This window comes from Phoenix dactylifera, chromosome 12 (genome assembly GCF_051530095.1).
Source record: "Phoenix dactylifera cultivar Ajwa chromosome 12, Ajwa_hap1_PhDact_Kaust_v1.1, whole genome shotgun sequence".
NCBI classification, from domain to species: domain Eukaryota; kingdom Viridiplantae; phylum Streptophyta; class Magnoliopsida; order Arecales; family Arecaceae; genus Phoenix; species Phoenix dactylifera.
Window position 1 is genome coordinate 23980369 of NC_143201.1, and position 22637 is coordinate 24003005.

General features: G+C 38.4%; 1 protein-coding gene across 3 annotated transcripts in view; it reads left to right on the top strand.

Annotated features, from left to right (window-relative positions):
* Positions 1-4313: 4313 nt before the first annotated feature.
* Positions 4314-22637, top strand: part of LOC103701795 (uncharacterized) — a 40735-nt gene continuing 22411 nt past the window's right edge. For 2 of the 3 annotated variants that reach the window (XM_088709212.2, XM_088709213.2), the window contains exons 1-4: positions 4314-4714; positions 8274-8317; positions 14097-14211; positions 14320-14446. In XM_088709212.2, coding sequence (XP_088565338.2) covers positions 4525-4714; positions 8274-8317; positions 14097-14211; positions 14320-14446 — 476 coding nt within the window. In that variant the 5' untranslated portion in view covers positions 4314-4524. The remainder of the gene's footprint in view (positions 4715-8273; positions 8318-14096; positions 14212-14319; positions 14447-22637) is intronic. The other variant, XM_088709214.2, reaches the window with a different exon arrangement.

Here is a 22637-nt window from a genome sequence, read left to right on the forward strand (position 1 = left end):
ACCAAGTTTATAGTAACACCCGCGGGGAACTGTATCTCAAAATAAAGAAACCTGGCTCAAGCCCACACCCGCGGGGGGGGGGGGGGGGGGTCCCCCTGCGCGTGATAATCGCAACGCGCCCGGTTAAACGTTTCCGGATCGGATTCGCCAATTTTGGCTTGGACCTCCATTGGGCTCATGCGCGCGTGGGCTACTTTCTTTCTTTGCTTCACCAAGTTAAAATGTTGAATACTATATAAAGATCTTTTGAGTTTTGTTCCTTTCCAATGTGGGACTAAAGAAAGTACACTAGACAAAAAGACAAAATAGAGAGAAGGGCAGACTCGGAATTTTGAAATATTCCAACACTTGAGCCATATGGATGGGTTATATTGTATTTTTTTATGCATTCTCTTGTCCCCTTAGTTATTTTAGAAACCTAAATTCGGTATATATATGGAATGGGATAGCAATTTTGATTTTACTGAAAATTATGTTGGGTAGCAAAAAAAATTTGGTTTCACTAAAAAATTATTTAAAGTGCGGGTTATGAAATAGTTCCATAATATCCAAAAATTAAGCAATAAATTATAGAAAAGATTTGGAATTGGATTAATTGGAAAGTTGAGATGCCTCGTTGAGAAGGTAGAATTTGCCGTAGAGTATATTCAAAGGCATCTTGAAGGAAAGAGAATCCTTTAATAATAGTGATCTAAGATTTTTTATGGTCTGATGGCTTGAGGTTAGATTGTTATGGTATCCGTAAAAGATGAAATTGTTAGAAATTATCATGAATGATTTCTTCTTTACCAGATGTTTCAAGATCATGATAAACTATTTGAAGAAGTTAAATGTTTATATACATCTGTATTTGAAAAATTGTAAATAAAGATACTGAGTCGGTTTGTTGCAATACTATAGAGCCTATGTCTCCGTTCAAATAATCTTTAGACCAAATTGATAGCTTTATTTTTATAATAAATTCTTTTAAAGTCAGAGTTAGGTTCATGAGTTGATCATGAGTCTCTTATCGCTGTTATTGAAACTGTTGGTGAAATCTACCATTGAATAAATAATCTAACTTTGAGAGCTATGCATGAGTTTATCAAAAGAGGGAGAAGACTTCTACAAGGTTGTCAAAAATATTAGAAAGCTCGAGAGAGGGTAGTTGATATGAGAAGCAAGTTAATCAGGATCTTTTGAATCGTTGAAGCATAGAGTCAATCTTTCTAAAAAAAAAGTTGATTTGGAATTTTCTAATTGAATTGTCCATCAAATCCATGGTTAACTTAGCTCAAATTAAAAGTAGAATATAATAAATTATCCATACAAGAATATCATGTGATTATCTTACATCCATCACTTGTTAAGATGTAGTTGGAATTTTATTATGTTGATTTAAAGGCACCCATGATCTTTCTATAAACTATATGTCAGGACCAAAATATTCTCATGTAAAATCTAATTGCAATCATTTTCATGATTTTAGAGTCATTCTACTTTATCTTGAATTTCATTGATTTCGATCCTTAACTGAATAAAATTGTATAGTCCCAGTTTCTCTTATAATTTTAAATTTTGAATCTATCATTCTGTATTCAGATAAGTGGGAGCATGTTGCAAATCAAAAAGCACACCATCCGTTAATCCTCATACCAAATTGATTAATATCTTTCACCTTCGATGTGTCAAAGTATTATTAAGGTCTTCAGAACCGATTTCATAAGATTAGGTATTATCACTCCCGGACAATCTCAATGATAATCAAATCATGCAGTCATAATATGATTATCTTATCCTCCCATGATTTATTCAAGTTGTAACATGAGTTATTTTTCATTAAAGCCTTTTACCAAGAAGCGAGGAGTTTAAAGGAAAGAAGCCCATATGGGATTCTATCACAAGACTATGCTTGGAGTGCACAATGGTGGCCTGAAAGCTAAAAGACCCGATGACTGTCCGGCCAAAAATATAAGGAAAAGGTGACGGTCGGCTTGGAAGATAACTTATTTTAGGATGTGGCATGGAAATCTCGTCTACAAGCCCTCTTATATTTTAACAGTAATGCCATGCGTAAAGATTCAGAACTCAGTAGAAAAAAAAAATACAAATGAGCTCCTGCAAACACATATTATTTGATTTTAAGTCCACTCTCCTTCTCTTCAATTTTTTTTATTACAAATGGGTGAAAAAGTTCACAGTGCTTTGAGGCCTGTGTAAGATGTGATCCAATGATTAATATCGTGAAAAAATATTAATTATTTTTTTTTTTTGGTGGCATTAACTTCTTCTACGGCCAAATTTGACTCACGGGCAGAACACCAGTGCCCAGAACCCTCACATCCCACGCTGAAATTTGGATGGGACTAAATGTGTTAAAACACTTACATACTTGAGTAGCTGATGCATGGGGTTGCACGAACTTAGGTTTAGGTTTGGTAGCTCAGGCCTTCAAGTCTAGCCAACCCAACTTGAAACCAGGTTATCTTACTGGGCTAGGGTTCAACCTCTGTCAAATAAATTGACCCAGATTTCATCAAATAAATAAATTGACCAGCAAGAACCAACTTATCAATTTCCTTGGGCTGGGTTTTCCTATTCCTGTGTTACGAAAGTGATACAAAACTAGATCTATTAGTCTTTCGATTTTGCCAATGCTGCCGTTGTGAGGAAAGGTTTGGCTAAGTATATTGTTACCGGCAGCCATGGGCTTCCCAAATGTCTCACTCTAGCCTGTAAATGTGCTAGGCTGACTTGGGCTTGAATGAACGTTAGATTTTTCTATTAGTTGAGTCCTCAGCACCTCTCAAGCCAACTGGAGAAAAAAATTATATACTCCGATCGGATCAGCTATCAAGAAATTTTATATTGTAGAAAAAATAAACTTTAAAATCATTTTTTTATATTTTAAATATTCATGAATAGTTCTTTGGTTGCAATGTGCTTATGCACACTTAGACAATCGGCCAATCCATTATTGTCCTTAAGATTGCAATTTTTCTGAAGTTAACTAGAAAGGGCGAGAGTTTGGTTAAAACTTGGTAAGGGCAGATTTAGAACACAGATTACTGGTAATATCCAATAACTATATCCATTGAACGATCCAGTTCACGTACAACAAGAACCGCGTCATGAAAACTGCAAGTTTAGGACCACTTTGACCCATGCCCGACCCACTCTTTTATTATTATTGTTCATGCCTCTTCTTTTTTTTCTTTTTCTTTTTTTTTTACTTAAAAAAAGGGGTAGGAAGAGGAAGGGACAAACCCACCTCCGCGTAGCAGCCCCCACTGGGCTCCCGTCCTGCCAGGAGAATGTTCGATGCGGGCAGAAATGGCCGTGTGTTGGGCACCCCGACCGGTTTTACTCATGCCTTCCCTACCCGTGGGCCCGGCTCAGCTACCCCTATGGGCTATGGCTCGAGTTTCACGTGTGAGTACGTCACACCTGGTACCACACCGGCTACTGGCGGTCCAAGAACGGTCCTATACCTCATGTTCAAGCAGTGGCCGAAGCCACATTTTAATCGTCGCCGCAGCGACTCGAATTTGGGACCATGAGGTTAGAATCCCCGCCCAGTACCGCTAGGCTACTACCTTGGTGGCGTTCATGCCTCTTCTTGCCCCTTCAATTTGGGGAGGCCTCCTTTGCCTCCCCAATCCACACTAATAATAATAATAACTATAATAATAATAATAATAATAATAATAATAATAAATTCATTAAAAGAGTAAAAAAATAAATAAAGTCCTTAAATAAGTTTTTTTTTTTCAATATCTTTCTAAAAATGGAATTTTACATAAATATTTTTGCACAATTGATATTTATATTTATACCCTCATAAAATACTTATTTTTTTATTTTATTTTTTTCTTTATTTTTAATATATATATCCATACTGCCGTTAAAAAATTAATGATTTCAAATTAAAATGACTAGAATATCTTTGATGGGTAGATTTGTAAAAAAAATATTTATAAAGCGATCATGATGGAGAATAAAAAATTATTTAAAAATTTTATTTTATTTTTAATTAAAATAAATATGGTTTTTATTAATAGTATTAGAAGAACCGCTATATTAGGATATTTGTATAGGAATAGTGTTTTATAAGGATACAGAAATAAATATTGATACCGGGAGGATGTTTATTTAAATTTAAATTTTTTAAGGAATATTTATAAAAAACCCCTAAAAAAATCCTAATTTCCGTTGGAGGACGGATTACTAGTGTATAAATAAATAATAATAAAAGAGACCTGTACCCAGTTCCCCCTCCGAAAAGACCCCTCGTGTCGTTACTCGTTGCTCTGTTATTGTATTGTAGGAAAAGCAAAGAGAGCGGGGCATCAAGAAAAGAAAAGCCGCGGCGAAGAGGGTTTGTGATTTGTTGTTGGCTCTCTCTCTCTATATATCTATAAATACCCACCACACCACCTCTTTTTCTTCTTTGCTTTCTTTCTTTCTTTCTTTCTTTCTTTCTGGCTCTTGGGGGTGGAGAGGAGCAAAGAGTGGAGAGAAAGCTTCGAAGAAGAGAAAGCGAAGATGGGCCGCAGGCGCAAGAAGAGGAGCGGTGGCGGGGGCTCGTCAGCGGCGACGGCGATCCCTCTCGAGGCGATGGAGATGGTGGAGAGACTGAAGGAGGTCGTGGACCTGCCGGACCACGAGATCTACGCCGCGCTCATGGAATGTAATATGGACCCCGACGATGCCGTCAACCGCCTCATGACCCAAGGTATCCCTTTCTCTCCTCGCTCTTGCTCTTCTTTGTAGTTCCTTTTCTCCCTTCCTTCCGTAACTGAGTGTAGTTCGTCAGAAAGAGGGGTTCTTGGATGAAAAAAAGCCCTCTTGTTCCGTTCTTCGGCATGGGAAGTGGTGGAAGGAGAAAGAGAGGTTCTTGGAAGAAAGAAAGCCCTCTTTTTCCGTCCTTGGGAGTGGGCGGTGATGGAAGAGAGGAAATGGGCTAAGACATTTTATCTGTTATGACAACTTTCGGTTTTTATCTAATGTAGGAACTCTCTTACGTCATTCCTTTTGCTTTCTTCTTCTTTGTAGTGTTTCTTTTGTCCTCCTTCTTTCACTGAGTGTGGGAGAAAGAGAATTCTTGGATGAAAGAAAGCCCTCCTGTTCCGTTTTTGAGCATGGGGAGTGGTGGAAGGATAAAGAGTGGTTCTTGGAGGAAAGAAAGCCCTCCTTCCCTTCAGGGGTTTGGGCAGTGGTGGAAGGAGAAAGAGAGCATCTTGGAGGAAAGACAGCCGTCCTTTTGCGTTCTTGGGATGGGTTGGTGATGAAAGAGAGTCAATTCGTTTTTATCTATTGTAGGAACTATCTTTTATGTCATTCCTTTTGCTCACTTATTCTTCTTCTGATTTTCATGTTTCGTCCCTTTGTTTTCTTATCTTCTTGAACGTTGACTACTGGGACTCAAGTTCTTGGCGCAAATAAGTTTCTCTTGGTTATTATGGTGTTCCTCTTTGATTGCTGTTGCTGAAACTTGTCTTATTTTCGCTTAATTATGCTCTAGATAAGTTTCTTTTGGTTATTTTGATGCTCCTTTTTAACTGCTATTGCTGATTTTGGTCCTTTTCTTGTTTTCACTTTATTATGCTGTTTTTTAACCCTTATCAACCGGGTGGAAGCGAAACATGGACTCCCTGTCCTTGGATACAGAATTCTTTGGGTATTTTTATGAAAAACAACTTATATCCGGTTTACGAGTCTAGAGATAGGATCTTAATTAATGTTGAGAAGTCCTAGCCGAGAATATGAAAGCATGTTTAACAGGATTTCTGTTTTCGATAGGCCATTGACCATTGTAGCTTTTTTGTATGGCAAGGCTACTGAATTCATAGACAGAGCACCGTTGTTCCATAATGTCCTGATGAGTTGTGTACTCAGTTCTTAGTATATCTTCTTTCAGAAGCTAATTTTTTGCTCGTACATGATTCCATCAACCTAAAGTATTTTAAATATCCAAAATGCCTACGTCATCATCTATTATGCCTTTAATTATTCGAAGCCTTCACGGCATGTGCTGGTTACCCTTGGCAAGATTCTAGTTTTATGCTGTAATGTTTGACAGTGTTCAAACTATACATGATAATAACACTCACAGAAAATGTAAATTATTTATGTTTACTGAGTAACTAGTTTTTGTTATCCGGAAATGCAAATTTCACTAGCTAGAGGCATTTGAAAACTTTATTAAAAAGTTTGACAGTTACAGTGGTTGAGTTTAGATGATAACATGTGCATAGGAGTCTTCTTAGTAGAAATTTTGAAAAATTTGTGCCAAGTGTGGACACATTATAATGTAATAAGTGAGATGCTCTGTTCTTCAAATTTCAGGATGTATCATGGTGTTTGACAATTTGCAATTGTTCTCTTTAATGGTGGCATGTGGAGTTGGTCAAACTACTTCAATGTGTTGGTTGACTGGTACCTTATAAATGATTTTGTGTATGAAAATAAATGAGAAATTGGAGCCAAAATTCTTGATGTCATTGGAATTCCTTTACTTCTGATTGGTACTGTTGCCTGTACAGATCTCTGACCCCTAATGAATATCCTGAAACCAACTCAACTTTTTAACCTTGAGTGGCTCTTAATTCTGCTGTTCAATTGCGGGTTCTGGTCTAAGAAGTGTTATTGAATTTGTAAATTACTTATTGTTATTTTCTCTCAAAGTTGTAGCCATGCCCTCTTTGCACTTTCTGCTCTCCTTTTTAGAGGTGCTGTCTTTTTCAACTTGATTTAGAGCTTAAGCCTTTTAATGGCCTTAGTACCCATCTTTATTTATTTATTTTTTAAATACACATCTTGCCATCCCTAGTAGCAATGGTGCTTTTATTTCTCTTTTTTTCGCTACTAGTGGCAATCCATCACATATGGTGCTTCTATATAGATGTGGGTTGTGGGTTCACATCTAAGTGTCTCAATGTGCTTCTTAACTCTATTGAACTGCATTTGGGGGTAATATGTAAACCTTCAAACTTATTGGATCAAAAGTAAGGGTCGATGATAGTGACATGACTTCAGGGAATATGAATGATATTTGAACTAGGCTGAGTTACTTAATAGAGTGGAAAAAGCAGTTGGGATGAAGATAGGATCTGAAATTTGATAAATTGTATAAGTTACTCTGCCAAAAGCAGTTAGGAATGATGTCACGGTCTAAAATTTTATTCAATAAGTATCAGTGCTACCGAATGAAATAGGGAAAAAGATTATGCTAAAAATTTGAACTTCATGAAAGGGGAAGAGCTGCATAAGTAGAGGTATTTTTGTTTTTATAAACAATAGGATTCTAGGTTTATGTACAATACTTGGAGTAATTCATCAAATTCACTTTATAGTTTGTATTTATTTGGATTGCTTTTGTATATCAAATTCTCAATAATGACATGTTTTAGTATTTAAATGCAAAACAAAAAGTTGAAGGAGAGGAAAAGTTTTTGAAGATATAAGTGAAAGAAGAGACAAACTGAATCAATCAGAAAGAATGAGCTTCATGGTTTTTGCTCACCATAGTCATTTCTCAAGGCTCCATCTGGAGCCATACTTATTTATGACAATTGACACTCTTTTGACTCAAAATGGACAACTAATCTTTGGGAATGGGTACTTAAAATCCTTCCTTCTTCTATAATGACTTTGTCAAATTTTCTCTTGCGCTCTTTAAAATGTATGAGGCTTCCCATAGAAATAGAATAATTGTTCAATCAAACCATCAATTAAAATTTAATGTTCCACCATCATCTTAAGTATTCTAATCTAATTACTGTGAGAAATCACCTTAAGGGTGGATGCAATCACCTTTTATTGGAGCGGCAGAACTGCCCAAAATACAGGACAACTATGGCTTGCCTAGATCCTAGTAAAACTACATTAAATTCAGGTAACCCCAAGAAAGTAAGAAAGCCTAATTTGTTTTGGTTGGAATGCTACATCAGTAGCTTCGGTTGATACATCTTATCCCTTCAACTTCTATTACGCTTTTCTGTTGGGGTTCATCTTCATTACGTTTGATGGATTGTTTATGGTTCTGTTTATATATAATATGCTTTTGTTTTACTTAATGACTTATCCTTTTCAATGCACGTTCAAATTTAAGGATCCATTCTGGTGCTTTGTTGCGAGGGGATTTTTTTGAAGAAGTTATTGCTCTGGTTCTTTCATTGGACTCCAAGCAAAACAAATTAGGCTTTCTTACTTTCATGTGGTAGGGATAAAATAACTGATGTTTCAATTTTGGATATTTCTAGTCTAATATTAAGCCTTTCATTTTTTTCTAGATACTTTTATTGAGGTGAAGAGCAAATGTAAAAAGAAAAAGGAGGTTAGTGCTTATAAAAATTAATTGTATTTTTATGTTGTTTCATCACGAGCTATTACATGAAATGCCAACAGGACTTGGTACAGCTGGTTGGCCTGGCAGTAGCATTCCCAACATATTTTTTGAAAAGAAAAGAAAAATATTGCATGTTACCAATGTATGCTGAACCAGCCCGTATTGGCCGGTTCAGCCCGTACCGAACCGGTCTAGTCTCTGACCGATCCGGTTTGGCCTTAAAAAACGGTTCCGTCCGATACGGCTAGGAATTGGAACAAACCAGTCAGTTCGCACCGGTTCGCCACAACGCGCACAATGCGTATGCAGACTGGTTCGACACTGATCTGAACCGGTCCGGTAGGTGACCGGTACGCTTACTGGTACTAGTTCAGCATACCTTGCATGTCACAAATCCAACAAGAAGTATGAATTGTCATGGACTTTCATCTTATATTTTTTTTTCCTGCAGTTAGGTATTGGTACTATACTCATGAGCAAGGTCTGCCGAACTGGGCCGTACTGCCCGGTTCAGGTAGAACCGAACCGACCTGGTGCCAAACCGAGTTGGTTCGCTAGAAAAATGGTTCCAGCCCCTAGGGCGCCGAAACCTCAATGCTACCGGCCGGAAGGGCCGGAACCTCAATGCTACCAGCCGGAAGCGGGAACTGGATGGTTCCGTCTGGTTCGACTCGGACTCAGTGCGAAGTCAAGGAGTGTGGCATTATTGCCATAGTCCCGCTATGGCAATAATTGCCACAGCAAGCCCTGTGGCGGGCGTTGGCTTTAAAAGCATAACGCCACTGAAGGGGAAGGCCCAAGAAGGCCTTCCCACGGTCAGTCCAAGCCTTACTCTTTCCAAAAAAATTCACAAACAACATTGATTCATTTAGGCTATCAGAAGGAAGAGCCAAGGCTAAATAAGGTGTGCTTTTTTTTTAATCTTTTTTTTTCTTTTTTTGGAGGGATCTTGAAAAAATAGCTCAAAAATTGCAAAATAAGAGGAGATCATGTAAAATTTTTTGATTTGGGCTTGATTTTTTTATATGTTATAGATCTATGGATGATGTATATGCTGACATAAAAATTTTTAATTTTTAGATTATATATATCTTTAAAAATTAAAAATATTTTTTGGATTAAAAAAGAATATTTTTTTAAATAATAAAAATAAAAAATTGTAAAATCAGAAACGTATTTAGAGGCATGCAAGATACTCTATATTAAAATTTAGTGTCCATTCATTCAAGTTTTGACGCGATCATGCGCACAGTAGTTTAGGCCTAAATTTGAAAAAAAATTGAAAAATAAGTAATCTTTTATGCATGCCCGAGGGTCTAAAAAAATATATGTAGCATCCATTGTTGGGTTCTAGATGGATCTGAGCTGAAATTAATTTTTTAAAATATTATTATTTAAAAATTAGTTTTAAATATTAAAATAATTTGAAATATATAATGAATACCAAAAATCATGAAAAATTAGTAGTACGTATAACATAATTAAAAAGTAATTTCTGAGGTAGAAATCTTATTTTTTAAATTTATGATGTATAAATATTTTTTTAAACTAGAAATTATTAAAAATATATAAATAAATAAAAAATAGATTTATGTATTAGATAAATCAGATGTATTTTTTGAAGTTAAAAAAATTATCGTCCTTGCATTACTATTTTGCTAATTTTAAGTAATTGATAAATTGCGTACTTGATCGACCCAGTGTAGGAATGGAGCCATCAAGAAAAAAGAATTCAGAGCATGATATTGGCTGGGAGCATGGACAAATACTTTCGGGTCGACACCAGTGGTAGTGCAACTGGTGCAACAAAGAGTTTAGAAGAGGAGGGATAACCAGATTGAAACAACACTTAGCTGGTGGTTATCCCGACGTATCTATGTGCCGAAAATGTTCACAGGAGATTTGGTTGCTGATGAATAAGCACCTCGCTGATTTCAGAGCAGCGAAGGAGAGAATTGCCAAAAAGAAGGTGGAGGTGGACCGCCGAGCGACAGAGTCACCTTCCTATCACTGTAGAGAGTCAGAGGAGGTGTCCGTTTCAGATGATGAAGAGGCACAGATCCAGGTTGCCATGCAGGCGAGCCTGGATGATCAGTGACATCAAAAGGAGGTGGCTAGGCATAGAGCTCGATTTGGGCCCTCGTACTATGATTCAGACTTTGGTTTTGCGAGCAGCAGGGCCGATCCAGAGTTTAGGAGGACCTCCTTAGTTAGGAAGGCCATCAGTAGAGGCGATGGCCGGATTGCATTTATGCTGGAGACTTTTGGTAAAAAAAAGTCATCAAGAGAGATTCCACTAGGAGCAAAAATTCATGATTTAGATCTGCATGCCTTTCTCAGTAGAAATTCGAAACAGCAGAGGGTTGCCTTAATGCTGAAGAAGGATATATGGCAAGCTATTGGATTCTAGTTCCACTTTAGCTATATTCCAGCAAATGTGGCTGGCAATACGTACTACAGGTCTGCCATTTGCGCCATACAGGCTGTCGGTCTCGGTGTAAATCTTTCAGGCCCGAAGGACATCTACGATGAGTTTCTTGACAGTAATAAGGAGTTAGAGAAATGTATTGCCTCTTACAAGAACAAATGGCCCACATATGAGCCACTGTGATGTGTAATGGTTGGATCGGTCCTATAAGGCGGAGCATTATCAACTTTTTGATATACTGTGATACCAAATTTTTTTTCACAAGTCAGTTAATACTTCTGATTAGTTGTACGATGTCGCGTGCATCCTCAAACTTATGGAGGAGGTGATTGATCAGGTAGGAGAGGAGAATGTTGTGCAGATTATCACTGATAATGGGCCACAATATAAGGCTGCCGGAGAGGTCTTGATGGAGCGGTGGCCATATATTTTCTGGATCCCATGTGCTGCACATTGTATCGACCTCATATTGATGGACATTGCGAAGATTCGTAGGGTGCACCAGACAGTGGAGACAGCCCAAACCATCACCAGGTATATTTATAACTATACCTGGATTCTTTCACTGATGAGGAGGTATGTAAGGAGGGAGATTTTGAGATCAAAAGTCATAGGTTTGCTACCAACTACGTTGCACTTGATAGCTTTCTTGAGAAGAAAGCAGCTATACGTTAAATGTTTGTTAGTCTCGAGTGGCAGAAAAGTAGATATGCTCTGGCAATGAAGAAAGCAGTGTCGAAAACTTGGTGACGAGACGAACATTCTGGTAGTGGGCCACTGCGATAGTGAAGGCTATCAGACTATTGTATGAAGTGCTTCGGGCCGTGGATAGCGAGAGGTACCTTAGATAGGCTTTCTGTATCGCATGATGGAGAAGGCAAAGACTCATATTATGAAGGCAGATCCAACCCATGCCTAGGAGTACATCAGCATCATTTTAGGGCTTTGCATCTAGCAGGGTAAGCAAGCGCATTGAAAATTAGACTGCTCCTGTACTAGTATAACTTTACTAAGACAGTCTCCTCTATGTACAACATATTTTCTGAACCCTCGGTTCCAGTACAGCATAATTGAAAATGATATGGATGATTAACTTTTGGCCATTCTACGTAATATTATTTACAAGATGGAGCATGATCCAGAAGTCGCGGCTTTATTTCTAAAAAAGATAACTTAGCATAAGTGACATATGTAAGTTAACCGTTATCTTGTATTATTAACATAGTACATGTTTTATTTTTACAAACCAAATTATTTAGAGAGGACAGCGACAACTTTGGAGTGCGGGCAGCTGTCGTGAGCAAGACAAGTATGAATCCATGTATGTTACACATCAGAAGGACATTTAGTTGGCGTTAGATGGTTACTAATATGGTAGTATCTTATATCTATTTTTTTAATATTTTTGCAGCTGAATGGTGGATAAATTTTGGGTTGTCTGCGAGAAATCTTAAGCATATAGCTATTTGGATTCTCTTCCAGACGATCTCCTCGAGTGGATATGAGTGCAACTTGTCAATCTTTGCCCTCATCCATAGCAAGCAGAGGAATCGTTTGACACAGAAGCGCCTCAACGATCTTTTATGTGTTCACTACAATCTGAGGTTGAGGCTGAAGTGCATTCAGAAGGAAGTGAAGCTTAAGTATACAGATCCGATCAGGAAGTGGAGCTCAAGTATACAGATCCGATCCATAGTGCTTTCGTTGATGATGACGATGATCCTATGATCGGATGGCTTGTGGACCAACAGCAAAAGCCGGAGCTTGACGAGCCAGAATCGCCTCCACGATCGGTCAGCTTCGTAGCCAGTGAGGCTAGGATCGATGCAGGGCAATGGGCTAAGTGCAATATTCACGCATTTCTACAGCTGATCAGCCATAACCATAGGGGAGCTAGTCACATAAGACTCCTTGTTCGAGACATCCTCTTAGAGATTTGATCGAGATATGCTCGGACGAGGCCATTATGCTATCCGGTTGACTCGGTCAAGAGGGCAACATAACCAGACAGAGAGGGGTATGAAGGGTAAGAAGGCAGCTGTCCAGCAGACTAAAAAAATAAAAGGCACCTGCAGTCCCAATGGAGAGTGTTGGGGAGTCCTGGAGCAACAATGATGACAGTTCTGGTGGTCAAAGATCTGCTGGCCATGGAGGGAGTAGAGGACAAGAGACAACCGCAAGGTGGTTTTCGATTGACCGATGAGTTCCAGTTTACATATACTACACATGACAGGGACCACGGTGGACGATCTGGTAGAGCCCGCAAGAATATGATTGCATATAGGAGATGGGTTCTTCGAGGTCATTTATGAGGACACGATGCAGCTGCAGATGACCTCGCACGTGGAGTAGAATTCATAAACGTATCAGGTTTCGAGTCGTATACTAGATTCTATTATCCGCAGCCACAAGTAGCTAATAATCCATAAGAATATAGATATAGATATGGTGCGTCTGAGCCATCTTCTGGTGGCTACTACCTACGCAGCCCGGAGTATCTTACGGGTCAGATTTTGCTGCCGGCATATTTAGATGGGCCCCTCTACAACTGTATTATTAGCCAGAGGATACCTCTCAAAGCCAGAGCTTCAGTGAGTGTGTTTATAACCCAATGCACGTTCCTAATGGGATGAGCATACAAAACTACAACACCACTTGGTTAGAGGGGTGGGTTGATATGCCTCTTGATCGATGATCTGAATATCTACGAGAGGCCTTGACACTCGATCCAATTTTAGATATCAGTATGTATGTTGGATTTTAAAAGTATGTAATTGATTGTATCTTCATTTGAGGATATTTTATGTTCATTTTATGATTTATATCAGATGCATCATTTAGGATAAATTGGGATTATAGAAACATCAAAAAACATCAAGAAAATATAAAAAAACATCATATTAGACTTAAATTCATAGAAAAAGTTTGAAAAGAGAGAGAACTAAAAAAAAATAGGACGTGCCGGTCCATGAACCGGCATGCCCTAGTGGTACGGCCGATTCGGTTCAGCCTAAACTGGTACCGAACCGTACCGGGCGCCGACCAGTACGGGTCTTGGTACCAGTTTAGCGGACCTTGCTCATGAGTCATAATTAATAAACATTATGCATCTATATGGGTATGTCTTCTTTCACTATTCATTTCAACTAGGGCTATAGACCCAATTATCCAAGTATTTGAATTTTATTACTGGTCTTATTGCACTATTGCTGCATATGATTTCTAAGGGATCTTGTTACCTACTTCCAACTTTAAAATTATATGTTTTTGGGACTTTGCCTTGGTATATTGGCTTTTTATTAAAGCATTTTGCTCTCATTTTTGCCTGCCTTGCATTAGACTAAAGAGACCCATGAGTCGACACCCGAAATAGAGAGCAGCAGTTCAAGTTGTGGATTTACAGATGATATTCATGATGAGGGACCTAGCATTTCCATGCAAATGAACTCAAGTGGTACGTGAAAGTGATCACTGTTCTCTCCCCTGCATTTGTGCATGATTTATCTTATAATTCATATATATAATCGAAATTTGTCTGTTTCTTAATTAAACATCCTGGTAGATTATGGAGTTATGCATGGTAAGCTTGTGCAAGAGAAGGATAATGGGATAAATATAATTTCTACATCATCGATTTCGAGCTCTGGCATGGCTGCTAATAATTCTAGCCGGAGGCTAACACCCCAGAGGTTAGTATTGCAGGAAGTTCCAAAACTTCTTTAAGGTTAGTATTGCTAAAACTTTCTAGAAATCTTGTGAACAGTCAAGAAATTTGAATCAGGAAAAGTAATTTTCATTTTTTTTCCATTTAAATTCTCCTGTATTCTAGTCCTGTTCTTATTCTGTATATTACACTTCTGGATAATGTCTTCTTGTTTGTTTATTGTCTATTCATATTATCTATTCGAGCATGAGATTTTTGTGGCCAAATATGGAAATCATGATTTGTGTGCATCTCCATTTCTCCTTTCCATCTGTTCTGTAGTTTTGTATGATGTAATTAATTTTGAAACTTGTGCTCTATGGATCATATATAACTTCATGCTCCAAGCTGAATGAATCATGCCACAACTGAGCTAAGATAGTCAATAACTATAAATTTATACACATGAAGGAATGTGACTGAAAGGAAGCTCTCTACTACCTTGAAGTCTGCTACATATGTTAAACAAGATACAGAAAAGATCAGAACATTAAAAGAAAAACCAGAGCTTCAAGTGTCTCATCTGTCTGTTTTTGAGTTCTTCCTCATTCAAAGCACTTCCATCCTATCTTTCATAACAAACATAGTTTCATATCATTCATGACCGCCCAATGAGTCTCTTAATGAGATAATTGTCATCTACAAACTCTATTTTAGGCATGGAGTTTATAGAAAGAAGTGTTCCTGCACACTCTAGGTTCTATAGGTGCTCTGTCATGCCCCCGACCCGAGATCATGAGCCGGAGTCGTGACAACCACCGCATACTCATAGAAAACTCTCCCCACAAGCATGCAAGGCATCTCATTATGATATCATAAAGCAAGCAGCGGAATAAATAATCAATGAAGTAAATCCAAAATTTAAATAATTAAACTTTAGACTTTAATATCTCACAAAATCCAATGGCATTCAAAAGATCTTACATCAAACTTTAGTAAACTCTTAATGTAAAATAAAGAGACCAAAGTTCTTCTAATCACTCTCCTGAAACATATCTCCATGCTGGCTTAATTCGTAGGATATGCAAAAACAGTAAGATATTGAATAATGAGCTACGTAGCTCAGTAAGCAATGAACACTTTAATTAGATAAGTCGGACAATAAAATAGATAATGATTTACAGTAAATGAGCATATGGAACCTATTAGTTCAAAAGCAAATCCAAATATGCAACATTATCAAAATATTACGTATGCCAATCTTTCTCAAAATTCAAGTTTCCATTCACGAATCCAAATTCTTTCAAAACATTAAATTTATCTCAGTAGCCATGAGCTATGACCATATTTTTGTTATGGCAAGGTCATAATATCGCGCGTCTTCTTGCAGTACAGTCCTTCAGGATAAAACATATGCCAATAGGGCCCAATGTCTAACCTTCATTGGCGGCATCCTTTGCCAATGTTTGACCCTTCATTGGCAAGGTTCTTGTGCCGTGCCACTTTTGTGGCAAGCCGCTCCGTTTGCAGTGTAAATCCTTCAGAACTAATCAAGTGCCAATGTATTAGGCCCCATTGGTGGGGTCCTTAACATAGTCAGGCTGAGAGTTCAAAACAATCATACATTTTCATATCTCAGTTCAACAAAATATATGTAATCATGTGGTATCGACATCAATCAAACAAGATCAATATTTCTAATCATGCATTATCATAATATTCTAAAATAAAATATATTTGATAATAAATTATTATTCATCAAATTCATGCATCATGAATAGTACAATTCAAAATTTATTAATATAATAATTTTATAATTTGCTAATAAATTTAGAACAAGTGAAGCATTACTTATCTGGCAAGTACAGTAACAATTTTGATAAATCGTGAAAGTCCTTAAAATCTCAATTACATATCATATCAGACTATCCTCTTACTGGACATGTTCCTGACTGGACAATTCTAACCCTACATGGATTCATCTCCAATAATCAGAGAGTATCAATGGAAAATCAAGATAATAATGGAAAACTACGAGGAAAAGGAGGGACAACACTAGTTGGGTGATGGTGTCTGACATCCTGCCTCGATTCGATCTGGGTAATCCAATTGATCAAACCACCAATCAAGAGTTATGCTAGGATATAAATAACACTATAGAAAGTATTGATGGTAGAATCTAGCGGTACCCGACCTAGGCCAAGTTGGGGGCTGGTATGCTGCCCAGTGACTATCGAGGTCATCACAGGTTAAAGGGAAGGGACTCTCTGGGGTCCACCCTTCATCAGTTGTAAGAGTAGAAGAGAAATAGGGTAGAAAGAGAAACCAAAGAGAGTCAAAATAATTTTTTTGTTTTCTCCCTTTTTTTTCTTTTTTTTTTCTTTTTTCTTGGTTTCTTTAGCAAAATGGGGGAGCTCATGCATGCCCTTCACTAGAATGGAGGACACAAAGGCCGACGATAATTGAAAATTCAACCCAAAATGGGGCTTCCAAGAAAAGGCTTGGATTAAATCTTGATTCTCTTGTCAATTCAACCCATAATCTAAAGGCTTGGAAGGATGTGAAGATGGATTAATTAGAAGGTTAGAGGCTAATCACCTTGATTCTGGCAATGTCGGAAGACTTTTCGGTGAACACAGTGGTTGTGGCGAGCAACAATCAAGATGAAAAGGAAGAAGAATACTATCAATTTTCGACCTTGATGCTCAAGCTTGGGTGGATGTCGAAGCAAAGCCTGGGGATGGGTTTTATAGTGGTGAATGGCATCAGTATGTTCAAAGATGTCGGACTCCCATAAGGAGTCGAGGAGGAAGAGGACTTCCATCTGGAGTCAGTCTCCTCCCTAGCATGTGTTAAGCTTAAGTTTTTTTTTTTTTTTTTTTTTTTTGTAGAAACAATCCTTTGGGCCCTAATTCAGACACCAGGTCAGGCCATAAAGGCTAGGCTATGCCCAAAAAATAAACTCCAGGCCGGTCCAATGGACAAGGCTTGATTTTTTCTTAAGCCAAAAAGGCCGAGTGTTACATTCTCCCCCCCTAAAAAAAATATTTCGTCGCCGAAATTTCTTTCTCGAGATTTTCAAACTTTAGGGATATATAGTCCTGATCTCTTAATAAATAACCTCAAACTATTATAAACAGATAAATAGATGATATTGATTAAAGGGGTATAAGTTTTGGATCTAGGAGAAAAGAGATCCACAACAAAACATTCCAGGTCCGAGATCAAGAACTGATGGTCCACTAACCCTAAACTCAAGATGCTAAAAATTTTCTTAGAACAACATAAGATTAGAGAACCTACTAGAGAAAATAGCACAGCGACATCCAAGTTAGCCAAGATCAAAACTTTATCCTTTATCAATGAAATTCTCTATAAAAAAATCAAATCAAGTCATCAATCATAAAACTTTTCAAATCAAAGAATTAATATTTCTGATCAGCTTAAAATAATTCAGACCACTAGATTTTTGCTGTGCACTCAGATTTAAACTACCAAAATTCACTAGATTCATTAAATAACTTTCGACCATGGTATGCTGAACCGGTCCCGAACCGACTGGAACTGGCCGAAAAAGGTCCGAACCGGACCTTACTGGTGTGAACTGGTCTGGAACCGGCTGGTTTAGTTCCAGTTTGCACCGAGTCGACCCAGTTCTAAACCGGGCCCCTCCCAACAACATTCGTAAGAGGCGCACCTTATTCCATCTTTCTTCCTACCGAACCAAAAATCGCACCTATTCAGCATTTTAGAATGAAGATCCAAGCCTAAATAAGGTGTGCTTCCGCTCCCCTATCTCATTTTCTCATTTTTTTGGGCTCGAACAAATAGCTCGAAAATTGCAAAATAAAGAAAGATCATGCCAAAATTTTTGATTTGAGCTTGATTTTATTCTATATTATAGATATATGGACGATCTACACGATGACATAAAAATTTTTAATTTTTGGATTATATATAATTTTTAAAAATTAAAAATATATTTTTGGATAAAAAAATAAAAAAAATAAATATTAAAAAAATAAAATCAGAAGAGTATTGAGGGGCATGCTAGTTACTTCTCAACAAAATTTGGTGTTCATTCATTCAAGTTTTTCTGCGATCATACACACAGTGGCTTAGACCTAAATTTGAAAAAAAAATAGAGAAATAAGTGGCCTTTGATGCATGCCCAAGGGCCTAAAAAAATATATTTTGTGTCCATTATTGAATTCTACATAGATCTAAACTGAAATTAATTTTTTAAAATATTAATATTTAAAAAATATTTTTAAATGCAAAAAATAATTAAAAATATATAAAATAATATGAAAATTATGAAAAAATAGTAGTACATATAACATGATTCAAAAGTAATTTCTGAAGTAGAAAACATATTTTTACTGAATTTATGATATTTAAATATATTTTAAAATTTAAAAATTATTAAAAATAGATAAATAAATAAAAATATTAAAAAATAGTATTATTATTAGATAAATCAGATATATTTTCTGACATAATAAAATTATCTTCATCATAAGTTAATTTTACTATTTTAAAAAATGATAAACTGACATAGTTGGTAAACCTGCAGGAGTAGAGCTATCAAGAAAAAAAAAGCCAGAGCACCATTAGAAGTGCAATTGGTGCAACACAGAGTTCAAAAAATGAGAGCTAATCAGATTGAAGCAGCACTTAGTTGGTGGTTATTCCGATGTATCTATATGTCGGAAATGACCACAGGAGGTTTGATAGCTGATGAAGAAGCATTTCGCTGATTTCAGAGCAGTAAAAATAGAATTTTCAAGAAGAAGACGGAGGTAGACCGTCGAGCAGCAGAGCCATCTTTCTATCACTTTAGAAAGTCAGAGAAGGTGTCTGCTCTAGATGACGAGGAGGTGCAGATCCAAGCTGTCATGCAAGTGAGCCTGGATAATCAATGGCAGCAGGATGAGGTGGCCAGGCATAGGGCTCGATTTGGGCCCTCGTACTATAAGTCGGGCTTCAGTTCTGGGAGCAGCAGGGCATATCTAGAGTTCAAGAGAACTTTATCAATCAGAGAGGCTGTCAGCAGAGGCGTTGGCCGTATTGCATCTATGCTGGAGGCTTTTGTTAGTGAAAAGAAGCCATCTAGAGAGATTCCACCAAGAGATTCTACCAGGAGCAGCAATCTATGATTTAGATCCACATGCCTTTTCTAGCAGAGATTCGAATCAGCAGAGGGTTGACTCAATGATAAAGAAGGATAAGAAGAATGATAAGTGGCGAGCTATTGGATCCTGATTCTACTTCAGTCATATTCCAACGAATGTAGCAAACAGTACCGCTTACAAATTATTAGATGATAAGATGTGGATCATCCACTTGATCCGTGCATCTATAATCGTATTATTAGATGACTATTGGTTAGCAGATGTTTGACTCTTACAATAAGAGCTCTTATTTCTCAATTAGCATAAACGCTTATCATGAATATCTAAAATGACTAAAATGAATAAACAGTAATTTAAATAAATTTTAGTTTTTGAAACTGAGTAAGTTGATTCCCATAAACCTTATCACAAATTTCTAGATATTTAGATATTTGAAAATTGAAATATTAGTTTCAAACTTACTTGAGCACAAGGTTTTGAATATCGGTACCAAATCTTGTATTGTTTTTCCATCAGAATAGTATAGTATTGGAACCAAGGTATGCGGAACCGATCCGGTCAGCTACCGGTGCGCCGGAGCCGTGGAAACTGGTATGGGCAGTTCTGTGCCGGAGACGAAGAAGACGAAGAGAAGGAGAGAGCACGGAGAAGAGAGGGAGGGAAGAGACCTGTGGCTGCCATCGGAGAGCCACGGAGTCCGGGGGGGCGGTGGAGCCCGACGGGGGGTGGGGGAACCCACGGGGGTGCGGCGGAGGCCGAGGTTGCGGCCGCGTCTTCTGTTTCGAAAGAAGAACCAAGGGACGCGGCCGCGGATTTTTAATTTGGGGGTTTTAAGTGAAGTCGGCATTTTAAGTGAAGTCAGCAAATTAAAACCCCTGATTTGCCGACTTCACTTAAAACTTCCAAATTAAAAATCCGCGGCCGCATTCTCGGCCTCCGCCGCCCCTCCGCGGTTCTCCGATGGCGGCCACTGATCTCCTCCCTCCCTCTCTTCCCCGCGCTTTCTCTCGTTCTCTTCTTCTCCGGCTCCGGCAGGGAAGAGCTGGCTGGTTCGTACCGCCTGGTTCCGCTACGAACCAGAACCGTACCGGTCTGGTTGGCGACCGGTACGCCTACCAGATCCGGTATGGCAGACCTTGATTGGAACCGACAGTACATACCTAAACTGAAAGCATCAAAAATAAAAAAGAGAAAGACCAATGGTTCTAACCAGTATAGTTGGGTATGGGTATGGTACTGTCGGTATGTAGCAACATGGTTTGTACAAATCGGTACAAAGGGTTTTAGTATCCTATCAATCATCTTGGTGCTGGTTGCCTGGTTGTGTTAGAATGGTACGACATTGATAGTACAATCTTTTTCTAGGAGTTTTTGAATCCATGCTTGAGTAAGATGATTGTCCAAAATCATTCAAATGAAATCAGTTGATATTGCTCTATTATGTTTGTAATTTTTTAGCTCATTTTCAATCAGCTTATAATAATTGTCTTTTGCTATCTACCTTGTCTGCAACATCTTGGTCTTGTTGCTGATGTTTTTCAAGTGCAATGAAATAAGTCTGAAAAATGGTGAAATATGATTCATCTTACAAATTCAGCACATGAACCTCTTCCCGTATCGATAGAGAACAATGCTGGAGCCAGAGAAGGAGAAGAGAGAGAGAGAGAGAGAGAGAGAGAGAGAGAGAGAGAGAGAGAGAGAGAGCAGGGGAGAGGGAGAACGAGCGGCAGCGGACACCGGCGACGAGCAACAGGGGGCTGGAGGAGGGCCCTGGGGGTGGGGGGGTAGGGGCGGTGGAGGCCGCGACCGCGGCTAAAAAATTTAAAATTTTTTAATTTAGAAATTTCTAAGTGAAGTCGGCAATCGATTTGCCAATTTTACTTAAAAAATCCCAAAGTTTTTAGCCGCGGTCGTGTCCCCTGTTTAGAAAGAAACAGGAGACGCGGCCACGGCCTTTGTCGGCCCCCTGTGGCCCTTCACTGTCGTCTGCCGCTGTCCCTAGTTCACCCGCCCTCCCCCGCTCGCTCTCTCTTTCTCTTCACCTCTCAGGCTCCGGCAGCAAGCCATTTTCAATGGCTGAACTACACCGGTGAGCCACCGGTACAGCTCGAAACGGGCAAAACTGGCCGGTTCGACTCGGTTCCGCATTCCTTGACCTCTTCTGGCTTGGCTTTCTCAACTTATGGCACCCATGTTGTATGCACATTCTTACATGGGAACTCTCTGGAGAAAGGGAAGGGGGGGCGGTGGAGACCACGGCTAAAAAATTTGTAAATTTTTAATTTAGGAATTTTTAAGTGAAGTCGGCAATCGATTTACCGATTTCACTTAAAAAAACCTAAAGTTTTTAGCCGCGGTCGCGTCCCCTATTTAGAAAGAAATAGGGGACGTGGCCACGACCTTTGTCGGCCCCCTGTGGCCCTCCGCTGCCGTCTGCCGCCGTCCCTCGTTCATCCTCCCTCCCCCGCTCACTCTCTTTCTCTTCTCCTCTCAGGCTCCGGCAGCGAGCCATTTTCAATGGCTGAACCACACCAGTGAGCCACCAGTACGGCTCGGAATAGGCGAAACTGGCTGGTTTGGCTCGGTTCCGCATTCCTTGACCTCTTCTGGCTTGGCTTTCTCAACTTATGGCACCCATGTTGTATGCACATTCTTACATGGGAACTCTCTGGAGAATTGTACATCTTCTGTCCTGCATGTCATCACATGATAGAATTAATGTGATTCGAGTCGTATTACTCTAGGCTAGATATCTCCATGGCATCTATTTAATCAAATTTGTTAAAAGTCAGTGATTACCATTATATGACATCTTAAAGCAAATTGAGCGGATAGGAAATTGAACATTTAACTTAAAGAAATTGTGCACCTATGCATATGTTGCATTACTATATGCTAACCTACCTTTGGCTAAATTGAAACTCAACATTTTACGCCATAATTTCTTTTGTTGTATTTGATCCTAAGAAAATGTTTTAATGGAGGAATTGAGGTGATATATGTAGTTTTTGATCACTCATAACCTGTCAATATATCAAATTTTAACTCATTTTTTTGATTTGAGGTTTTTTTCGTATATTTATTAAAACACTGCTAGAAGTT